The following is a 24378-nucleotide window of genomic DNA, read 5'->3' on the forward strand; positions in this document are numbered from 1 at the left end:
TCAATTTTAACTCAGAGTCATAGCGCCACCTAAGGATTCACTTTGAAAAAGGAAGTTATTTTTAATTCCTATGTGCATTGTCAAATCGGCACCAAAATGTATACCTATGATCCCAGTCCTGGGCTGAACTGCTCCATATGTCAATATTAACTCAACGTCACAGCCCCACCTACTGATCAGCGTGAAAATAACGTTGTTACTCGACTGTAAATTGTCCAATCTACCCTAAATTGCTCATGCTTCATCAGTGACTATGTAGAACAGTGAAGTACAGAGTTTCTCTGGTCACAGTTGCTCAGTGATCAGCTGCGTCATGATCAGAGCCGAAGCTGCAGTTGGTTTGTAGAGTTTCTGTGTCCTCCTCCACTCAGCTCTCAATTGAACTAATAAACACTCATCTCTAGATATCAGGACCTGATCAGGACATGAAGTAACTTAGTGTTTGTTTGATACGCTCCAGAGTTTATGAGACTGCATTTAAACCTTGTGAAAATGACTCATCAACATTTTGTGCTCAGTACAACATGAGACGTGACACTCACAGTCAGGACTCAGTGTTAAAATGAGTGGAGCGAAGGTGAAGGTGAACTAGTTAATTTTCATCTGCATGAGCTGAACTTGGAACTCGTTCTTTTGAAGTGTGAACTGGCTCAACACTGCAGTTGCAGATTGGCTCAGATTCAGATTTCACATTCATATTCAATTGTGAAAAGGTTTGGTTGTTTGATTTAAATAAGAAAATAAGTTTAACTCAACCATCCTATATTTGCAAAAAAAAAAAAAAGGCTGATTAAACGCCATCAATTGTCGCCAACTATTGATACACTATGATACGTATATATCTGCCTTCTGTCATTTATCTTTTCATTTCCACAACAATATACATAGAAAATGGGGATTTTTCATGCATTTAGAACTAATGATTAATAGTGATTAATCACAGCTACCCTGTGATTAATCTGATCAGAATGTTAATCGTTTGACAGCCCTATTATATATATGTATACTTTTGGGTGCATCTAGTTTTATAAATGTGTATAATGTTTTAAAAGATTGGATGTTGACGAAGAAGTGTTTCTGCCCTGTGAAGAAATAAAAGCTTTATTGCTGACATCCATCTAAGCAGCTGATTGTATGTGCCACTTATTCTCTTCAGGTCCTTCTGGAGAGGCCATCCAGATCCATCATCAGACCAGACAAAACATGGCTGAACTGCAGGGCAGCCAGCAGAGAGATCCTGCCCACACCTCCGCCGAGCTGCTGGAGCTGGCATATCACGAGGCCACTGGAAGGTGACACACACCTACCACACGGAATAATGTTTCCCTCCTAAACATCATTAGCAGTAACACATAGTAATGTGAATGCTTGTTATGTGTATCTAACTTTTAGGCGATCAACATCTAGACAAGCAGGAGAGGGCCTTTACATTGGTGGAGGGATGGATGAGTTCACTGGAAGCCCAGGGAGCAATAACAGTGGTGATATATCTAGTCTAAAACAGTTTCCTCTTCAAACAATTTAACACATATGCTTGGGAATTGGGATCAGTGGTCGTTCCTTTTTTTTTACTTAACAGTGAATCAATGATAATGAATAAACAATGGAAATAATCATTGTTATAAAAATTGTAACATCACGGCTCTTGCTTAAATTCTGATCTCTGTACAGGAACTTTGGCTAACCATGGCTCCTACTTTGAAGACTTTTCCCTCCTCAGTGCTGATCCAAGTGAGTCCATGTTGCCTTCATAAAAACAAAGACATGTAAATTGATAAGTGGCCAACATTGTCATGTAGCTCTACATCAGGATCGGGCTGATATTCTTTATCACAAAATGCATGATAGAAATAAACCTTCAAAGGTGTCTTTTACCTGTGAGGGCTTATTCAGCTTCAGCAGGCAGGTTTTTCCAGTGGGTGTCTGTCTCCAGGGTTCGCAGGTATAACCAGCTCTAACAGGTCGTGTGATTTGGGGTAACCCTCTTCTTCTCCCTCAGTATCCTCTCTTTGTCTACTGGAATATTTTCTCTCTTTTTTCGGGGCCTTACTACTGATCTGTTACTTGATTCATAAGATACAATTTTACCTGGTCTTCAAATCCCCCTAATTAGCTGACCTACACCATGACCTGTCTGCATTCAAGAAGCCTTGTGTGTAAATCTCTCTCCTGCATGATGGTATGTGTAGTCCATATTTTGCTTGATTTGACTGTAGCTCGGGGCTTCTGTAAAACGAATCTCTCTCTTTCTCACAGTATGTTGAATTGAGAGTTTGCTCGTGATCTGAATGTTTGCATGTAATATATCTGCTTAAAGTCACTCTAGTCACATTACTGTTCACACTTCTCTTGAGCTCAGGACAAATTTTCCACTGCTTCTAAGTGATCACAGACTGACTGTCACAATGCCACAATCTGCATGTTTAATCACTGCTCCACAACTACAGGCTCCTCGGGAATCATCAGCAAGGGATATGAGGCCAGTAAAAATAACCCTATACTTGTTTTTTCTTCCCCTCTCTTTTACTTTCTTTTTTATGTCATGTTTGTATCCTTATTTTCACTCCTTTACATCCTCATGTCTTCATCCTTTCTATTCCTTTCTTCTCATCACTCTACTGTGCTCCCCGCCCCAACCCCTTCCCCCACACACATGTACCGCTCCACTCTGGGTACATGTTTTTGTCTTCGCTGTGGGGATTTTTTGTTTGTGCATATGCATGGCGTGGGTGCTCCTGAAGCCCTGCTGCTGTCTGCACCCCCGACAGTGCCCAGCTTCTGCTGCACAGTGGGGGTAGACTGGAAGTCTCTGACCACACCGGCCTGCCTGCCCCTCACCACCGATTACTTCCCCGACCGCCAGGCACTACAGAACGACTACACCGAGGGCTGCTACGACCTTCTGCCGCACAGTGACCTGGAGAGGTAGACATCTACCTGTAATTTAAGTAAAAGAGTTTTTACAACTGGCTAGCCCATTCAATATCTTTTAGAAATGCATTTGCTCCAGGGAATAGTTTACATTCAAGGCCCCCCTCACGTTTCTTTTCTTGGGAGCAGCAGTAAGTGGTGGAGAGAGAGCTTTCTTTGGCCCTGGGTCTTTCGTCCTAGGCAACATACTTCTAACATTTGTAGGTCCATATGCAGCATGAATGTTAAGATCAAAGGTCCTACCCACAACTGAAATAAGTAGTGCTGCATTTTCTGCATTATTTGGGTACAAAGAAATGATTAAGTCACACAAGATCACACATGAATTGAGGATCAGTAAAAGGCTGTTGCTAATATTATAATGCATTTTGTGGACTCTGGAAAAAAAACATGTGTTACAGAAACCAAATTGCTGCTAATCCATATATTACATCATGCAAATATGAGTATCTCTTGACTAACATCAAACAAATCCCCTCTGTTTTAATTTTTCTGCCTGTCCCCCAGGCGGGAGGATGAATCGCCAGTGATGAGTGCGTCTCAGGTATTTGAGGAGTTTATCTGTCAGAGGTTGATGCAGGGCTACCAGATCATTGTCCAGCCCAATAACAGAAAGCCACAGCCTGCTGTAGCCACACCTCTTGGCAGCAGCCCTCTTTACTCTAGAGGTAAAGTTTCTGTACATACTATACTACATATTTATTTAAATCCCTTCCATTATACGCTGTGTCCATTGCTTGATAGTGTTTAAATACCATCACCAATGCAATAAGTACCTTTTTTATTTATTGTATTGCTTGATACCAAATCCCGAGGAAATTCTAAATGAGGTCTAGTTATTAGAAGAATGCCCTTGGGATTAATTTTCTTCGTCTGCTTCTGCCTCAGGTTGTGTCATTTAATTATTATTTATTTTCTTGTTTATTTACTCAAGTACAGTATTATTGTGATGTACTTGTCCTTAACAGGAGCATTTAGATTGTATGCTATCTTGTACTGATATTTCACAACTTTAATCTGACAGCTGGAGTTACTCGATAGATTTTCCTTTAAAAAACACAAGATATATCAAGAATAAATCTGCAATTCCCAACTTTCTTGGCTGACAATAAAGCAGTCAGTAGTGTAGGCCTTTTTATTCCTTTTCATATTAAGATTTGTTCACATTTCATCAGACACAATTCCCCTCTAGACCTCTTATTATTTATATTACTACCTCAGGTGCAAACAACTCAAATTGTTATACAATTATTTGTCAAAAAAAGCTAAGAAATGTGTAACAACTTAGTCAGGATAGACACAGACCCACAGAGGTTAAATACCTGGGGATGAAAGCTTCCAAACGTCAGTTGAAACTGAAGAGGCCTCTTGGATTAGAGGATGAAACATCTTCAAGTAACACAAGAAAATTCTGTTGCATATGTATAATTGTAAAACTCCTGTAAAAATACTTTTCTAACTTTATCAACAAGCCCAACTTTTCAGATGACATGGATATTCGTGATAAGTGGAAGGGAAACTACCGGTTCTTCTTTTTTTTCCAGGGCTGGTGTCTCTGCGTCGGGCGGAGGAGGAGGAGACAGTGTACTGGCTCAGTATGGGCCGAACCTTCCATAAAGTTTGTCTCAAAGACAAAATAATCACTGTTACTCGCTACCTGCCAAAGTGAGGGCACCTGATATTGTCTTACACACATTCACAAACACAAATCTGCATTTATGCCATGTGCAACCTGTGGATAATGTGTCAATGAGATCTGGGTGTCCAAGAGAATTTCATAATGTGTGTGAGCGGGTCTGCCTATGTCTGTATGCATGCATACTTATGTACGTCCATGTGTGCGTTTTAGGTACCCATATGAGTCAGCTCAGATCCAGTACAGTTACAGCCTGTGTCCTCCACACTCTGATGCTCAGTTTGTCTCCTGCTGGGTGGAGTTTGGTCACGAGAGACTGGAGGAATACAAATGGAACTACCTAGACCAGTACATTTGCTCTGCTGGCTCAGAGGACTTCAGGTACACACACACGCATACATGCATTTACACACTTAGATACTGTTTTAGCTAAATATGTGGAATACTATACTACTGTGATTCTGGATATAATTTGCTAAATTTGTATGCCTCAACAAACATTGACTTGGACACATGGATAACCTGATTAGAATTTTGTCAAGGTCACTTTATCCTCCAAAAACATTTGTTTTGCCCTGTGAATGTCATACCACAGGAACATCTAGATTGAATTCTTTCAAATTCGGCACACAGGTTCACTTAAACTCACAAATTAACTGATTCGATTTTGGTGATCAGAGGGAAAAGTAAATGTGGCCTCACAAAACATATATTTGACCTCTTGAAGCTGATACCTCAAGATTTCATTCGTCAAAGGTGAAGGTCAATGTGACCTTATATACATTTGGGGGGGGGGGGAATGTATGTAGACAGAAACTGCTTTAAAAGTAATTCTTGAAAATAATTAACAATTTTTGTCAAATACAATGGGATTCTTTTCTTCTCTCTCCCCAGTTTGATCGACTCACTGAAGTTCTGGAGGACTCGCTTCCTACTGCTGCCAGCTGGAGGTGCACGCCGAGTGGCAGATGGGGAGGGCCACTGGGATATTTATGGGGAGGGAGCAAGTGCAAGGGTTGGTGGTAGCGGGGACTGGCTACTGCTGGATGGTTTTGTCCGCTTCCTAGAGGGTCTCAATCGCATTCGCCGACGCCACCGCTCTGACAGGATAATCAGGGTGAAGCTCTCTTATTTTACGTTAAGCTGTGCAGTTGTCTCCTAACTATTTGTGCTTTGATCTATACCTGACCACACATAAATAATCTGTGATTATACATTTTTACGTGAACAAAACACATTTAAGTCTCACTGTCTGTCGCATTTTTTTGAATTGAGAGTGGCAGAAAGATCCACATCTTCCAGTGGTTTATAGTAACATTGACCAACTGAACATAAATACAGGTTGTGAAGATCATTTTTTTTTCTGTGTTTCTGTCTCTGTACTTGTTGTCCACTACTTTTAAAAGAGGAATACTGTACTTTTTACTTAACTACATTCATTTGACACTTATAGTCACTAGTTATGAAATATATAATTGTATAAATTAAATTCAACAACAACAACCCCCCCAAAAAACTAAACTAAAGTTGGCTCTGCCTTGAAAATCGACATTTGAATGCAACACTAATCAAAGCACTTTCACCTGGTCTCAGACGCTTTATTTCTACGGTACAATTATAAAACACTAACAAGAGACATAGTTCACCCAAAAATGAAAATTCACTCATTATCTACTCACCACTATGCCGACTGAGGGGTGGGTGAAGTGTTTGAGTCTACAAAACACTAGGAGTTTCGGTGGTAAATAGTATTTTTAGATGCTGATGGACATTTCCCTTTTTTTTTCACATTTTCTCATAGCCAAAAGGCACACCAATGAAAGGACTGCAAATTACGAGTCCTCTTCCTACATATCCTCCTGAGCCTGTTGCCCCACCAGGCAAGAAAGGCACATCGGCTTTGTCGGCCCTGCTGGAGATGGATCAGAATCAGAAGTGAGCGTCCCCAAGAACCGCAGGCCAACATGTTTGCAATAGAGACATGAATCTCGTCACTATGTTTTTTCTGCATCCTGTCAGGACGCTGGAGGAGCAGCAGCAGCAGCAGCAGCAGCAGGTGAAGCCCTCAGCAGCTGTCAGTGACCCCACCACTGCAGCGACAGCTCCCACACATATAGACAGTCCCCGCAAGGTAAGCGTCTTTTGAATGGGTGGAGCAGAATACGTTTTTCTGCTTCTGCCATTTAGCTTTTGCTGAGACATCTAGATTTATTGTTGTCAGCAACAGGCACTGTTAATTTTTCTTTATTGGTGCTTCACTGTTGGGCTTTTGCTGTTGTTTTTCTCCTTTCATTTACCTTTTTTTTTTTTCAGGCCTCTTTTCTATTGTCTCTTTTTCTTACTGGGCTTGGGGTGTTTGATCCTGGGTTGTGTTCTTTGTGTATGCTGACAGGACGCTGCCTTTATTTTGGATTTTATACGTAGCCCACGCTCCTCCTACATCTATCACTCTCAGGTCAGTTATGAGGTCCCTGGGCAACAATGAAGTTAAGTGTTTTGCTGTATGTGTCTTTTTGCTGCAGCTCCCCTAACTATTCTGTAGTACTGCATGAGCATGCTGTGCAGAAACACCCAATGCGAGTGACAATCACCTCCACTTGTAGTGCTCCTTCCCATCCTGTTTTTGTTGAGTGTGTAGTTTGTTTCCAGTATTGTGCTGTCTGCATGTTTAGATTAACGCTGTTCACTGTGATACTAGGATCATGTGTAATTCATAATGTATTTGTGATGATTCAAGCTGTGTAAAACCCCACAGCTGTGTAACATCGCTGCAAGATGTTCACTTTGAATAGTTTATAGAGGCAAATATTTGTCCTGATCAGTCCTAGTTTAGCCAATAGGATCGAGGTGGCATTTTTTTTTTTTTTTAATTCATAGCTGCAGCTTTAATAGCAAGTTAGCATTATCCAGCTTTGAGATGTGAACAGTGAATAGCCTTAAATTCTAAAACATGGAATCTGTAGGCCTTAGAAAAGGTGCAATAAATCTTTTCCACTTTAAAATATCTTAAAACAACTATGTTATATATATTTTTGATTAATTGCCACTGACAGGTAGCCAGTCAGTGGCACCATATCTGTTTAGGGCATGGTCAATTTTGTCTGCCGGAAGAGTCAAGATGGACTAATTTTGGATGTCTGGATAGTGGCAGCTTGGCTCACAGCCCTTTAGAGACGCCCTGTGTCTGACAAACAGCGTCTGAGAAACTTATTTTTAACATGAGGCTGTTCTTTAAAGTGACATTTACTTTTAACTTTTTATTTTTACCTGTGAGGATGAATCATCTCCTGAAACATTAACACTGGAAGAATCCTAACGAGGTGGAGCTGACTGCAATGATGGCAAAAACTCCCATGATCCTACACCACTTTAATATAAGCCAACTCTCTTTGGTTATTGTTTCAGATACCCCTAGTGGCAGAAAATTGAATATTGGAGACAAATGGGATTGTAATGCTACAGGAGAATGTTTTGTCCAATATGATCGAAAACACCCTTCACTGTTGCTAGCAACAGCAGCTAGGTAGCTCACCCATTCGTGATAGGTTAGTCTTCATTCAGAATTATTACTACACATCATGACAAAGTGCTTAAAGTTTGGTTGGTATGATCATGAATAATTAAAAAATGATTGAATAACTTAGTTAACCATGCAGAAACTCTGGAAACTCAATGTTCTCCAGTTCTGGAGATGAATTAATCATGCACGTAAAGTGTGATCCTGGTGTAACTTACATGCAATGTATCAGGACTCATTCACTCAGATAAACGTTTGAGGCTCACTCATCATTCCATACATGATATCAGGACTGAGTTGTTAAATAAGCATATTTTCTCTCTTCGCTCTTGTGGTATCTAAGCTGATAATTTAGATTTATTTTTTCAGCGTTCAAAATATCTGTCTGAGGTTTCTGCCTCTACCCCAATACAATGAAGGTGAATGTAATCTTGTTTTTTGAAGGTGTTTTGCTAAGTTCACTTATTCAAGTACTTAACTTAAGTACAATTTCATGAAAGTGTAACTTTCAGAAACATGAAAAAATGAATTGCATGGCTGAATGCCACTAGATATAAGTAAGAGGCAAATCATTAAAACATATAAACTGAAACAGCTAATTTAATGAAGTATTTTAATTGTGTAGTTGCCTGCTGAGGTTAGCGAGGCTGCAGACAAGGGAGTCCAGCCTGGAGTGACAGGTGGAGCAGCAGCACAGCCGGCAGGAGAGACTGCATCCAGCAGCAGCATAGATACCAGGTAACTGTTTACTTAATGTACTTTAGGGACTCCTAACAACTTGCACAAAAGTCTTGCATACATTATCATACATATTTATATTTTATGCTCCAAAACTCAATTAAGATATATCAGTAAATACATTTAAGCTGTACTTCATGGATTCTTACACTATTACTATCATTCGTCCTCAGTGAGTGTAGCTGAAAAATTGCTAATAAATAGATGATTTTCCTTCTATCCTTTTGCGTTGATCTGTTCACAGTGGCCAGTCTGCAACGGGAGTCGTCTCTCTGTCCTCCTCCTCACCTCCCTTGGAGATCCTGGAAGCAATCAAACATCCCACGTAATATTTAATGCTGTTTGTGTCCTGACATACTGTGTGAAATGTTTGTCAATTACTTTAGTTGTGGTTACATCAGGTCACAAAAAGTCCAGTTATTCTTTAATTGATTTGACACCTGTAAGGAAAACCTGTTATAATTTCCGTTAGGGCTGCTCGATTATGGAAAAAATCCTAATCACGATTATTTTGGACAATGTCGAAATCACGATTATTCAAACGATTATTAATATGTGCCCTTATTCTGAAGTCTATGCTTTATTCTTGAAATGACCATAACCGGAAGTAGCAGTCAATTCCGGTTCCGGTTAACACCGATGATGTCGTGTCTTATTCCTCCGTGAAACCAGGATATCGGTGCCCGGTTATTTAAACCCTTAATGTTGGCAACCCTAACACTCTCCAAAAAAACACTTTGTAACTAAGAACTTTAAAATGTCCTCTCATTATTAAATGTCCCCATCTGCCCACCCACTACAAGCACACAGGCACACAGACAGAGAGAGAAAGAGAAGGGTGGGGGGGGGCTACGAGGACCATCATCATTTACCCCTGAGCCCCTACAGTGAACGGGTTATGTACAACAATAAGCGGAGAATTGCAGGTGAACGCGATACACAGCCCGGCGGCGGCGCGCCGGAGAATAGCGCTGCGCGGCCGCTATATTGTGTGGTTCTGCTGCTCGTCAGATTCTTCGAATCCGAAGTGTTCCCATACAAGAGAACTTTTTCAACCCTTTTTGTCGATCACACTGAGCTGCCCTCCCTCTGCCATTTTCCACTCACGCTGTTTTTTATATACCGCCGGTCACCACACACACAACTCGTCTCCTTCACTTTACAGCTGCTTGAGAGTGAGTGCCAGTCAGCTGGGCCGCGTTCAATGCTTTGGGGGAGAGACTGAATTGCGCATTTGCGTCTCTTTTGAAAAAAATGCAAAATAATCGCTTCAACTCGATTATTGTAGTTTGGAGATTGTTTGACCCCATAATCATAATCACGATTAAATTTCGATTAATCGAGCAGCCCTAATTTCCTGTAAACCGTAAGTAGTTATTTTATCATTCCATATTGGCATTCTTATCTCACAGGATGTTCCAGAAAGCATTGACAAAGTAAACTACCGTATCCAGTTATCCATACTTTCTGACATGGTAATTTTTGACGAAGTGGATTCTTCGTTTGAATTCTAAAACAGTAGTCCACAACTGATTATTTTTGTTCGAAATGAAAGAAATTAGGAGATATCATACTGTAGGTGTAGATGTCTGTCATTGCAATAATATTCATAAAATCACATACTCTTTTGCATTTTGTCTGCAAGGTAAAAGTACAACGTTTCTTATGTTGCTGCAATTTTTCATAATGAGCTGGATTTTTTTTTCTGAAAAGTTGTGATTGTGGGCCACATTGACATAGTTTTCAACTATTCTATTTGCTACAATATAGAATTAATAAATTAAATTCAGTGGCTTTTCACTTTGGTGGGCCACCCCATGATTTTCAGGGGCCTCAACCTTATTTTATAATTTCTGGGGTGCAACTGTCTCATCTTTACCACAATGGTCTGGCAAAATGCGCTCAATACTGCTGACACCGCACCATTTCTCACCTGCTCCATCTTCCCCAAACTCATGAACAAGACTCCCAAGTTAATTAAACTCATCCCCTTGGGCTGCAGCCCATCCCCAACCTTGGACTTTAAGGTTCTGATTCTCATTCTGACCACTTAAGACTGCCCCAGTGTGCACCAAAGATCCCTTTCTGATGAGGCCTTCAGAATCACACCATCCAATGAAGAAGGTTCACAATCCCAAGGTTGACAAACTGGACGCCCTCCACATCCCGGCTGCAACTTGAAATCTTTACCATGAATATCACAAATAAGGATTGGTGACCTGTTTACCCAGTTATTTTTTTTCCGATAGCAGTGTCTGTGCTTTCTGGTATCACAGGACAGGTGTACAGCTTCTCCCAGAGCAGAAAGGTCTCCCACTCAACTGCTTTATCAGCGCTGAGGTTGTTCATTGGCTGGTCAATAATGTGGATGGAGTGGATACACAGGCATTGGCTGTGGATAAAATGCAGGTGAGTCCAAATTTTCCTTGCACTGAATGACATTTTTTATGACATCAAGGAAAGTTTTGCAGATTTCAAAAGGAGTAAAGGTTTAATTTTCTGTTTGCCAGATTAATTATTGAACACAATTGAAATGCAGCAACATCGCTTGAAGATGATCAGGAAGTGTAGACAGATTTACAGTATTTGTAAAGATAAACAAAGGGAAGTAGTTTGTATACCCCAAAGTCACTGAGGTTCTCAGGCTGTCAAAATGTAATTGTTGCCATGCTTTATCTAAGTACTGAGAAGGGTCTGAATATCTCAATACTGAATACTTAAATTAAGAGTAACCGTTTGTCATTACATGGTTGCACTCCATCAGAAAGAAAAAAAACTTGCCCTTTGGAAATGTTGTTTTAAAAAGATTGTGTGTGAGCTTAATTCATTGTAGTAAAAATTAAGTTAAGTATAATAAACAGAATATATGCACCTGTCTATTAATTATCTGTTTGGTTTGTGTAGAAAATGCTGGATGAAGGTTTGGTGACCCATGCTTCTGGAGAAGCAATGCGCACCTTCGTCTACGGTTTCTACTTCTACAGGATTGTTGGAGAGAAGGATGGTAAATGATTTAAAATGCCCACAAGGCCTGATTTTATCTGCAAAAGTGCAACAAGTAAAAAGTGGAACGTGGACAGTTGCAATCAGAAATATTCAGCCCCCTCACCTCAAAATAAATTATAGTGATGTGGATGAAAGATATTAACATCTAGGGCTACATTGTAGCACTGACTGGCCCGAGTATCCGCACGTTGAAGCCTGTTGCAGTCGGTGGAGACAGCGTTCGAATGACCAAGCGCACGTCTCCGCGTTGCATGCGTTTTGCGCACTGCGGCAAGGATAAACGCTTCACTTCCTGCATCCGTCATGCAATGTCGAGCCTTGCCGGCTAATTGCACATAACGGTCCACGCTTTCAATTGCACATCACACAGTGAACATTTTATGTAAATCGAATGATGGTTGTAAAACAAAACTTACTTCCTGTTGCCAGTAGGTGGCGCCATCACTATTATTTTGCACAGACATATAGATCTGTTCAAGTAGGCACTCTAATGTAGCGTGAGCAATTTTGTGTAAATTGGACAATGTCACCACAACTTAATTTTCACACTGATCAGTAGGTGGCACTATGATCGTGAACTAATATTTATATATGGAGCTGTTCAGATCAGGATTGTGATCGTAGGTCAGTAGTTTGGAGCCGGTTAGATAATGAAGAGTGGATTAACAAAGTACTTCCTGTTTCATGGCAAATCAGTAGGCACTATGACATGGAGGATATATTGACACAAAGAGCTGTGAAGGCTTGGACTCTAATCATGTGACTGAAGTTTGATAGTGATAGGACTATGAACACTGGAGCTATGGCAACATCGTGTCCTTTGGCTAAGGACACCTTCGCCGCACATCAATGTTTACACGGTTTGAGGAAATGTCACAATTCTGACCATGATCCAATGACTTGACTGAGCTCTTTTGAGCTGTATATTGTAAAGCAGCCAGGAGCAGTTCATCAAAGTATAAAATATGTCACTTCCTGTAGCCACTGTAGCGCTGTGATTTCAAGTCATAATTTCTGTGTAGATGTCATCAGGCCGGGACTCTTGTCTTGATGGAGTTTAATCAAACTTTGACGCCACGCCACGGTCACACAGCCTTAAAACCTTATGAATATCTTCGGGGGGGGGGGGCTGTTGAGTAGTTTGAGTGAGATAGAACCATGAACACTGAAGTTACAACAATTTCGTGTTTCACGGCGAGTTGATGAACTTTAATGCCACGCGTTTGGCGTTTGACGAAAAGTCACAGTAATCTTATGCCTACATTATCAATGTCTTGAGACCAATTTGATACAGTTTGACATGGTTAATGTCAGTGGATGAGGAGGAATACATCCAAGTGTAAGACATTTCCTGTTTCCACCAGGGGCACTGTGTTTTCAAGTCATAATTTCTGTGTAGATGTCATCAGGCCGGGACTCTTGTCACATGTCTAGTTTGGACTCGATTGGTCCATGTATGTCCGAATTACAGAAGCTTGTGTTTTGATGGCGTTTAATCAAACTTTGACGCCACGCCACAGTCACACGGTGTGACGAAAAATCGATCTTTAAATCAGTTTTTATCTCCATCTTGTTGATCTGATGAAAGCCCTGGGACAAGTGCTTTAGAGTAAAATTTTGGAATATGGCCAAAATGGCCACTAAAAAGAAAATGGCGGGCTTCCTGTTGCGTTTTTCATAATGCCCCCTGAGACTTTTTTTTATGACTGGTCAGGATACACCTGTGTTGCGATTTTGGTGAAGATCGTCGTTGGAAAACCTAGGGGCTGCGTTCCAGGTGGCGCGCCCATTTCCAAATACTCCAGAATATGTAAATTTTCACCACTTTCTAGCTTACTGCAAACTTTAGAAACTTTTTGAGCATGTTGAAGCCCTTAAAAAGCCAATTAATTGGGGTTAGAAGAAAATAATCCTTACAATTTCAAAAGGGCCTCTCACCATCCGATGCTTGGCCCTAATAAATTCCAAAAACCTCATTAAACAACAAAATATTTATTGATACACATTTGAGTTATTTTGAAATTCAAATGAAAAATGTAACTCTGCTAAAAGCATGTGCAGTATAATTCAACCCCCAGCTTCAGTACTTTGTGGCACATCCTCTAGCTTTTATAACTTCTAACAAACGTTTTGGGTAAGTGCTGACAAGCTTCTTACACCCCTTGATCAGAATCTTTGCCCATTTTTCACGTGCAAAAGTCTCTAGCTCAGTGATGTTTGATGGCTTCCGTGCTGCAACTGCCTTCTTTAAATCCCACCAAAGATTTTCAATCGGATTTTAAATCTGGTGACTGTGAAAGCCACTCCAGGACGTTCCAGGATCTTTTTCTCAACCAAGCTTTGGTTGACTTGGAGGTGTGCTTGGGATCATTGTCTTGCTGGGAAGTCCAATGATCACCAAGGTTTAATTGTCAACAGAAGGACATTCCTCTTTGAAATGGCCTGATATTTCTGGGAATCCATGATGCCAGGTACAGGATCAAGATTGCCAGTTCCTGCCGCAGAAAAACTGCCCCACATCATGACTCACCTCCATGCTTGACCGTGGGGATGGTATTCTTATGGTCATAAGCCTGGCCCTTTGCACGCCAGGCATACCACTTGTCCATATGTCAAAACAGTTCCAGTTTGGTTTCATCAGTCCATAGAACTGTCACCAAAAACTCTCTTGTCTTATCCAAATTCCTCCTGGCATATTCTAGTTGGCTTTTGATATTCCTTGTGGTCAAGAGCTGAGTGCGTCTTGGAGTCTGGCCATGAGGTCCTTGTTTATTCAGTGCACGTCTTATAGTTGCCACTGAAGCACTTGTACAAGGCTTCATCAGGTCATCCTGTAGGTGTCTTGCAGTCACACAGAGGTTTCTCTGACTAAGTTGCTGAGGGCCCTTGATGGGTTTTCTTCCATGGCCAGGCAGGTTTGCAGCTGCTCGATAAGTTTTAAACTTCCTTATAATGCTCCCAATGGTGTTTCTTGGAATATAAATCTTTTTGGAAAATTTCTTATACCCAAGGCCTTTCAGGTGTGATGAAATAATCTCCTCTCTCAGCTTTTGTGGAAGCTCCTTTGTCTTGCCCATGATTGCAACTCACCCTGAATACCTTCATGGGTGGGGTTTATATATTCATCACAGCTTAAGCAAATTAAGGATTATTATAGAGTTCCCAAAAGCTTAATTATGTTTCAACTCCACTTTAAGCCATACAAATTGTCAGACAGCTTTAAAAACAACAATATTATATAGGGGTTAAATAATTATGCCATGACTATCTTCAAAAAAATATACTCTTACACACAAATACTACATCATGCATTTTCTGTGTTGATTTTATGTATCACTCAACTCATAAAGAAGTCATCCGAAGCAGAATCTTGCTCTTTGAAAAAACTGTAATTGATGAATCCTTAAAATCTTTGGGGGGGTTGAATATTTCTGATTGCAACTGTATTACAAGATACAAGATAGATACATTTTTTTAGTTTTTCATTCTTAAAATGTTACACAGCAACATTTGTACCATAATGCATCTCAAAAAACGAAATATTAAATTCTGCTGCTACAGAGGCATTGATACAAGATGTATGTGTCGCTTTAGATTGACACCTCCCATGTGCAGTTTCATCAACATGTGAACTGCTTCTTCACATGGCTGCAGGGATTTACTGACCTGAAGGAGAAGCTGTATGTGAACAGCTGTGGACAGCAGATTCATAGAATCACTCAATTATAGATCTATGCAGACAGATTTGTGAGTTACTTAGAAAAAATAATGTCATTGTTCCCATGTAGACGTTTTGAGAGGGTGTTGTCATGGCAGTCTCTGTCCTCTGCAGGGCCTATCTCCCAGCTCCCCCCCACAGCACCTGGAGTTTGGTCCACTGCAGCCCTGGAGGACTTCGCCCTGTTCCAGAGAAAGTGGTTCGAAGTGGCTTTTGTATTAGAGGAGCAGCAACCCTGCGACCTCCCAACTTTCCTCCTGCCCTGGTTGCCCAGCCGGCCAGCCTCCTACGCAAGTAGGCACAGCTCCTTCAGCCGCAGCTTTGGAGGACGCAGCCAGGCCGCTGCACTGCTAGGTACACTCAGCCTGATCCTCACAGCCCACACCATAGAGGAAACATGGTCACCTCCCTCCTCCAGTCTGATGCAAATCACACTCAAGTCTATTTCGAAGGACTGTGTGGGTCCAGTATTAGCATGTAACACAGAGCAGAGAGAGTGTTTTTTTAAGGCATCTTGTTCATCCAAAAGTTACAATAGAAATCCTATTGGTTGTTCTACTGTCACTGATGATAATTATTGTGTATATTATGGCAGCACAATCTGCTCTGGCCCATTTCCGCACATCCCCTCATTTGGAGGTATATATACCATGCTCAAGTGAGCTCTCAGCCTTCCATACAACAATTATCTTCATCTAGCTCAGGGGTTCCGACACTTTTCAGCCTGCGTCCCCCAAAATAACGGTGCCAGAGACTGGCGACCGGCACCGACCCTGGATGTGTTATATAATGTTGCGCACTGCCACTCACATCCACTATTAGGCCCTATGCAAACACAGGCATACAACACAAAAGAACAACAGCCTTACAGCCATGATATTATTTTATAGCAATTTAAGAAATAGAATATAACCAGAAAACAGGGAAACTCCCATTGTAAACAGCAGGGCTGAGTGAGCATTTGCTGTAAGCAGTGTTGGGAAGGATACTTTCAAAACGTATTCTGTTACAGAATACAGAATACATGCCAAAAAATGTAATCTGTAACATATTCCTTTACATTAACTAATCTGAGTAACGTATTCTGAAAACTTGGATTACTGCGGCGTTGTTATAGTTAGTGGAGCAGCAGCAGTTTAAGCTCTCTCTCCGCAGATGCGGCGGGCCAGCTGGATGTCCTTGGGCATAATGGTGACCCTCTTTGCGTGGATGGCGCACAGGTTGGTGTCCTCAAACAGGCCGACCAGGTAAGCCTCGCTGGCCTCTAACAGAACCATGACAGCGGTCTTGAAATCCTGAGCGATTTCTCTCACCAGATGCTGGAAGGGCAGCTTGTGGATCAGCAGCTCCGTAGATTTCTGGTAGCGACGGATCTCTCTCAGAGCCACGATACCGGGCCTGTAACGATGGTTAGGGCCACCAGCGGATTTAGACGGCATCTCGCGGGGGGTCGCGATCGCTACTTTGGGAACCCCTGATCTAGCTGAGGCTCATTGTTTTCAGTTTGTCTCAGTATTCATCAAAAAAAAAGAACATGCATTTAAAGGAAAAGAAAAGTATTGAGAAACAAAAGAAAAACAGGATGAAGTGCAGCTAACTATCGTATGGGCAGGTAGGCAATGCAACTGCAAAGGTTATTACTGGATTCGGTTATAATTAAAATAGTCTGTCTGATTTTCATTATTAGCCGTCCTTGTTAGGCTGAAAACTTTTCAATAAATTGTGAACATGAGATCAAGTGAAAACGGCTTACACAAATAGTCAGTAGACATCATTAGTTTTAATAATGAGAGAGACAGCTGAGTTAGCACAACGTAACACTGAGTTTACTTTATTGTTGTGAAAGTTATCAGAGAGATAGTTCTATTGGATGGAGGTCAATCTGTGGGCTCAATAATAAACTGTCAAGCACATTTGTCAAAATGGTCTTTATACAGATGACAATCCCATAGTCTTTGCAGGAGTTTAATTTTTTTTTTTCCTGAACTATAATTAATTTTTCAATTGAGTGTCATGTGTTTCAGTTGGTTTGGAGCCATGTCAGATCAGGTGTTTACCCAATGCCTTCTCAGTAACATTTGAATGATTGAGGTAGGCCCCAACCTGTGGTGTTATTTCCCAGGCTGAAAATTAGACCCACTCTGCCCCCTATTCTCTTACTTTACTGTTATGTTATGTTTTCAACAGAGAGCACCACAATAATTGAACAGGTCATAATGCTTCCATTATTATGATCTGTAGAGAAAAAAATTAAGATCAGTTGCTTGATCCCTCAAAGTTTGTAAAAATGCAATGGTTACAGTTGTATGACACTGTGTTTGATGCAAAAAAAAACCAATACATACCTATATGTGCATAGCTACCACAGACATTAACACTCACCACTGTCGTTTTTCATCCTGCTCACACTCTTACCCTCACCACCGATCTGATTCTATGTAACATTTCTTCTTTCCTGTTCTGTGATACAGATACTGGACTTAGCACTGATACCAGTGGACTGTAGATCTGCAATGAAAACATGGTTGTGTTTCCAGATGTGTAGAGCATGTCTGTAGTAGTAGTTGTACTGATCTGCCCACAGTGGCATCTGTCTGATGTGGCCACACATTTTCCAGCCCCTCCATCCAATCAGTGCATGCTGTGTGGTTAGTGTGTTGCTGATCCAGGAGCAGTAGAAGCTGGTGTGCATGCTGTGGTGTTAGTGCCTGTGGTTCAGTAGTGCTGTTGTGTGTAATGTCCTCGCCTGTAACTCTCCAGCTGGCTTTTCAACAGAGAGCTCCATCACAACACAGCACGTTGTGACTGTGTTCTGCTCTGGCTCCGTACTTCCCTCATACAACTGCTTTATTATACTACAAGCTTCATTTGTCACCTCAGCTTATTTGAAAATGCTTGCACATTTTAAAGCAACAGCTTTAATGCTTACTGTCAGTGTCTAATGACTGTATTCACCGCTTATTTGTTCAAATGGTTATTAATTTTAGCAGGAAACCTCTTTTTGAATTGCTTCTACAGCACACACATTCACACAGTTAGGAGAAAAAGTAGTTTAATTCCACAAAAATAACAACAATATCTTACTTACATTGATTTATGAAATTAATTGAAGCATCTGTATGACTTTCATGTCGTTATTTTCCATTTGGAAATCTGAGAGCTCTAAGAACAATACGTCTCTCCTATAACCTTATATATCTTTCTGGATTAATTTCACTTCGACCATGATAAGGTGTCAGTCTTGTGAATTAAACTGGGTTAACAGATGGCATTGTTTGTTATAACGTTTCTCAATCTGCAATGTGAGAAAAACTGGTTAAATGATAGAATGTCAATGTTGAAGTTGTATAGGAGACAAAGGAAATGTGGAAATGCATTTTTGATTAGGATCCCATGAATTATGATTTAATTGACTAGTATATAAAAAGGGCATCATTACAGGAATGAAAAATACTTAAAAACTAATAATGAAAAAAAGGTAAATATTTCAATTCATAATTAAAGTAAACTTTGTTTAAAATTAAACTAGCATCATTAAAAAGTACCTCAACACAAAATTAGTCATACATTAATATAAAAAATAAGTTTGGAAAACCTGTACTGTATAGTGTGTGATGTAGCTAAGCTGCATTAGGGATAGCTCATCATAAAAGGAAAATGCACTCATTATCTACTCACCCCTATGCCGATGGGGGGTGGGTGAAGTGTTTAGTTCACAAAACATTTCTAGAGTCTCAGGTTAAACTTTTTTAGAGCAGAATCCAATAAAATCGAAGTCAATGGTGAGTCCTTCTTCAGACATAACAAAACAACAGAAAAACCATAACATGCCTCCATACTGCTCCTGTGGTCTCATCCAAGTGTCCGGAAGCTCCGACATTCATATTTTACTCAAAGCGGCTTGACCACTTTTGGTGGAGTTAAAACTTGGTTTGAAATAACTCATTTCGCGTTGAATATGAATCTCAGGCTTCCAGACACGAGCAGTATGAAGGCATTTTATGTCTGTTTGTCTGTCTGTCTGTTTTTTTACGTCTGAAGATAGGTTACTAATCAGCTACACTGTTTACCCCCGAAACACTTTACCCACTCCCTTATCTCCTTAGGGTAAGAATATAAAGTGAATTTTAGTTTCTCGCTGAACTATATCTTTCACTTTTCATGACTGGCAGCTCTGCACTTTCCTGTTATGTGTGGTGACAAAACGTTCAATACATTTTTTCTTTTTTAAATCAAGATGACAGCGGATTTAAAGTGTTTTTGTGGATCAATAAATATATATCCATAATATTCTTTAACTCGTGTTGACAGACTTGAGCCTCTTTTCATTCCTCCATCTGCCTAGCTATCATGCCATCCACTTCTCATACTTTTGCTGCCGGTCTTCCTGTCTGTCCATCTCTCTCTCTCTGGCTCTTTCTTTCCTCCAGCTGCTACAGTCCCGGAACAGAAGACAGTCACGCTGGATGTGGATGTTAACAACCGCAGCGACCGTACTGAATGGTGCAGCTGTTATTACCATGGAAACTTCTCTCTCACAGCTGCCTTTGAGATCAAACTGCACTGGATGGCTGTCACTGCTGCAGTGCTCTTTGAGATGGTAACTTGACAAAAATTTGATTTCCTGTCTCATCAACACAGATCTTGTTGCGGAATTTTGCGGCAGTACTTAGATACTACCTATACATACATAGTTGACAAAGTAGATAGTAAAAACCCTTGAAAGAAAACACTTAACCCAATGTAGCCTAGGCCTGTTAAAATATATTTGGACCATCTGTCTACAGGTTATCGATTTCACATTTGGTATATGTATTTTTAATTGACCATGGAAGTGAAGTGTTGATTTTGGTGCAATTTGGATAGGTGATACTTTCAATATTTATAGAAAATTGAATATAAAGGCTACCCTCTTATAATCAGTGTGCTTTCACTGTGGACTAAGTTGAACATGTCCTCTCCTACATCCTCTGATAAACTACCCCACTGGTCGGCAACTGGGTCAAGCTGCGGGTCGAAGTTGCAGCCACATCATTTCAATATTTTTATTTCCCCTCACTGTAAATATTCAGTGACGTCACAGGCTTAGATCTCTATTATGGACAGTCACCAAAGTGCTTGCCCATTGTGGGAACTGTTGGGTTTGTTTATGAGAGCAAAGTACTTGAAAATAATATATATATAACTTTCTTTGTCAAGTTCATCAGTGTTGATGAAAATTAACCACTATCTAAATTATATGAACATTTAGAGGCATCAGTGTTTTAGAAGTTCCATTTATTTTATATGATTGATCAGAATTTTGTATGTCCTTCCTTCAATAATCTCTTAATAGCTTTGAAAGGGGCCTGATCTAGAAACCAATTAAAACAGTGATTAGGATTTCAATAATTCCTTTGGTCAGTTTTGCTGACCAGAATGTGAAAACTGAAGCTCAATATCTTTAAAAAAAACTGGTTCCAGATAGAACCTTGTAATTCAAAATCCAATTTATTTGCAGGCACTTTACAGAGCCATACAGATAATTAGAGATAAAAAATTATATAAAATACTTGTTTAAGTTGAATGTGCATGTGCGTCACAAACAATTTACCTTGTCACAAAGCTGGAGGATTCTGTAATTCGGCTGTAGTTTCGCTCAATGAAATTTATAACAACTCTACAAAGACTAAAAGTCTCATACTCAACTGCCAGTTTTTAATTAGCTGTTGTCTGTTAGGTTCAAGGGTGGCATAGGAAAGCAGCCTCGTGCGGCTTCCTGTTGGTTCCAGTGCTGGAGGTTCCTTTCGCTCTGACATCCTACCTGTATGGAGACCCACTGAGAGCCCAGCTCTTCATCCCTCTCAACATCCAGTGTCTGCTGAAGAACGGCAGCGACAAGCTATTTGAAGGTATAGAAGCCCTTAGATTAAATGCTGTGTGTGTGTGATGTGTGATAGTAGTTTATTATCTGTGTGTTGTCACATCTCTAACAGGTTTTGAACCAGAGACATACTGGGAAAGGATGCAGCTCTTTCAGGAGGCCATACTGTACAGGTTGTTGCTGTTTTGGGATTTTCATCATTTAAAGTTAACTTGGACATTATATTTGTGCTTTCTTCCTTAGCAATGGGATATCCTCAGAATAACTTTGGTTATTTTTGGGAGAGAAATTATTATAATTCAAACAAATAATTTAACTTGAGAAAACCATAGTCTTCCCTCTCCTTGATTAAGTTTGCTTTTAACCATATGTAGACGGAAGTGTTTTGAAAAATTACACATAATCTTTTTCTGTCTCTGAGCCTCAGTACATAAAATCAAATCAAATCAAAGTTTATTGTCACATGCACCAATGACAGCGTCATTGGAGCAGGGAAATTCTTGTGACCTGGCAGGCAGCATCTACGCAGTAGACGGGCTTTACAAAATGAAAAATAACATACCATATAACATATAACCTCGTAACATATAACATAGTAAAATGAAGCAGCAGTTTACAGGGTGAAGGAGTGGGGAATATTAAATTAAATAATATGAATATATGTGTAGTAAGTGATACTGTGTATTTGTATGAGTGGGGGAGCAGAATGTTCATGGTAACTGTTCAGAGGTTCAGTGTTGCTGGTTCAAAAGCCTTACGGCCTGGGGGAAAAGCTGTTTTTGAGTCTGGTAGTCCGTGCTCGGATGCTCCGATAACGTCTGCCAGATGGCAGCAGAGTGATAATTCGCCACATTTGCATAATTGTAATGGTCGCTGTAGGACATACAAAAAGTGAGAAAAAAATCACCCTAAATATGTTTAGAACTACAAATGAGCTTCCTTCTACGGAAGCGTATTGCATTCACTTGAGAAAACAAATTTAATTTTTTTGAGAAGTTCTCAATTAAGTAAAAAAATAAACAATTTCCAAGTGAATGCAATCAGTTCCGTATTCTTCTGTTGATTCTTGTTTTTTTTTTTTTTTATCTTGCCATTGAAATAGCCCATCATTTCTCAAAATAACTTCTTGACTTTAATGCTGTGTCTAGACCCACATGCATAAACAAATTCTGGCCTGTATTGTTAAATGTTAGAATATCAAATTTAATCAAAAGGCTGTTAAGTGGGGTGGGATTGCTAGCTCTATGTCCAACCCTCCTCCTTTATCCGGGCTTGGGACCGACAAAATTATCCAAAAGAGACACTCTGGCAGAGCCATTTTTTTTTTTTTTCTTAAGTTTGGTTTAGTTTTCAGGGCCCTGAAAGAGTTCAGTTTTACCACGTTCCACACTAGAGGTGTTGAATTGTCTTGATTCTTAGATGCATCACGATGTGGACTCTGCATCGATGAAGAGACTGAAATCAATGACTCATGTTTTCCAGTGACGATAAATTGACACTTACATCTCGCTCTGTAAGCCAGGGCAGGATCAGTGGCGGCTTTGCGCATGCGCAATTCATTTGCAGTCTGGAGGACGCGGAGTGTGGCTCTCCTCTCTGCTCTGACTGCAGCTAGGACTGCTGCGCAAGGCTGCTGGGAGACTGACCCCCTGTGAGTGCTTTGGGACGGCGGAGGGGCTCACGGCGGCCCCCGCTGCTCGTTGAGGACAGTAACTGCAGAACGATATGTGCTTTCACGTCAGTCTCCAAAACACCAGAAAGTCTCCAATAACACCAGAAAAAGTCACTAGATTTGTCGCTAGTAGCTTTTGACAAAAAAAGTCGCCATGAGGATTTGAAAGTCGCCAGATTTAGCAACAAAGTCGCCAAGTTGGCATCTTTTATCATTTGGCGCAAACATTCACTTGAATTTGGATTTCATTTTGGTAGATCAAAGGGCAAGGTCACATTGGCTTACCAAAGTATGTTTTCTTGAGTGGGATATCTTAAGATCATCTTGAGCGAATGTCTTCAAATTCGATACAAACATTGAGGTCAAAGATGAACTAATTGGAATTTCGTACCTGGAGGTCATTATTTTATAGGTTTCCTTCCTAGTCTCTTCCTTTTGTTGTAGAAAAAGAACTTTGCCTTAATTTTTTTTGCCAGTAGTGCATTAGTTTTTTATGTAGTTTATACATTTTAACATACTAGTTGCTGTTATTCATCCCTTAGCGACCTTTTTAAGGTCTTGACCTTACTCTGTAAAGTTCCTTGAGATAATTTATGTAATGATTTGGCACTATACAAATACAATTTAATTGAATAATTGAATCGAACTTAAAAAAAAAGATTAAATCGTAAATGGTATATTTTAACATAGCCCTTTTCTAGTCCTGATGACCACTCAAAGAACTTTGCAGTACAGTTTTATGTTCACCCATTCACACATACATTCATACAGTGCATCTATGTGCAGCACCTTCTCTATGAGAAGGGGCAATGTGGTGTTCAGTATCTTGCCAAAGGAAACGTCAGCATATGGACAAGGGAAGACTGGGATGGAACCAATGACCTTTTGGTTAGAGGACCACCACACTAAACCCTGTGCCACGTGTGTAAAATAAAATTGTATCTAAGATTTAAATACATTTTTATTCACAGTAGGTGTTTAAACCTTTAAAAATTAATTTACAAAATGTAACTGACATTTTAATAAACATTCTGTTCCTTGAATATCTCTACAGGCTCAGGAATGAGGCACAAATATATTTTCAAACTCAAAGCAATTGTTTTTCGAAATGTCTCAGTCATATGATGCAGGAATGTATAAATGTTTCTCTTTCTTCCAGATTTGGCTTCGTGCACGACAAGTTTTCTGCTGCTGCTTTTAATTTCCCCTCTGAGAACAAACCCCAGTACATTCACGTTACAGGTTTATTTCTTTTATTAAGTCACATTTGCTGCTTTTTGGTCACTAGACATGAAGA

General features: G+C 40.2%; 1 protein-coding gene across 6 annotated transcripts in view; it reads left to right on the forward strand.

The window, feature by feature from the left end:
* Positions 1 to 24378, forward strand: part of depdc5 (DEP domain containing 5, GATOR1 subcomplex subunit) — a 35915-nt gene that overhangs the window by 10863 nt on the left and 674 nt on the right. For 4 of the 6 annotated variants that reach the window (XM_061083780.1, XM_061083782.1, XM_061083781.1 and 1 more), the window contains exons 23-42: positions 1157 to 1292; positions 1393 to 1481; positions 1672 to 1731; positions 2742 to 2925; positions 3439 to 3599; positions 4476 to 4596; positions 4781 to 4948; positions 5462 to 5684; positions 6369 to 6502; positions 6587 to 6698; positions 6960 to 7022; positions 8710 to 8822; positions 9067 to 9147; positions 11099 to 11231; positions 11727 to 11826; positions 15661 to 15900; positions 19977 to 20146; positions 21266 to 21437; positions 21522 to 21582; positions 24241 to 24323. In XM_061083780.1, the coding sequence (XP_060939763.1) occupies positions 1157 to 1292; positions 1393 to 1481; positions 1672 to 1731; positions 2742 to 2925; positions 3439 to 3599; positions 4476 to 4596; positions 4781 to 4948; positions 5462 to 5684; positions 6369 to 6502; positions 6587 to 6698; positions 6960 to 7022; positions 8710 to 8822; positions 9067 to 9147; positions 11099 to 11231; positions 11727 to 11826; positions 15661 to 15900; positions 19977 to 20146; positions 21266 to 21437; positions 21522 to 21582; positions 24241 to 24323 (2604 nt within the window). The remainder of the gene's footprint in view (positions 1 to 1156; positions 1293 to 1392; positions 1482 to 1671; positions 1732 to 2741; positions 2926 to 3438; positions 3600 to 4475; positions 4597 to 4780; positions 4949 to 5461; positions 5685 to 6368; positions 6503 to 6586; positions 6699 to 6959; positions 7023 to 8709; positions 8823 to 9066; positions 9148 to 11098; positions 11232 to 11726; positions 11827 to 15660; positions 15901 to 19976; positions 20147 to 21265; positions 21438 to 21521; positions 21583 to 24240; positions 24324 to 24378) is intronic. The other 2 variants (XM_061083785.1, XM_061083786.1) reach the window with 2 other exon arrangements.

Source organism: Limanda limanda, chromosome 13 (assembly GCF_963576545.1).
Source record: "Limanda limanda chromosome 13, fLimLim1.1, whole genome shotgun sequence".
NCBI classification, from domain to species: domain Eukaryota; kingdom Metazoa; phylum Chordata; class Actinopteri; order Pleuronectiformes; family Pleuronectidae; genus Limanda; species Limanda limanda.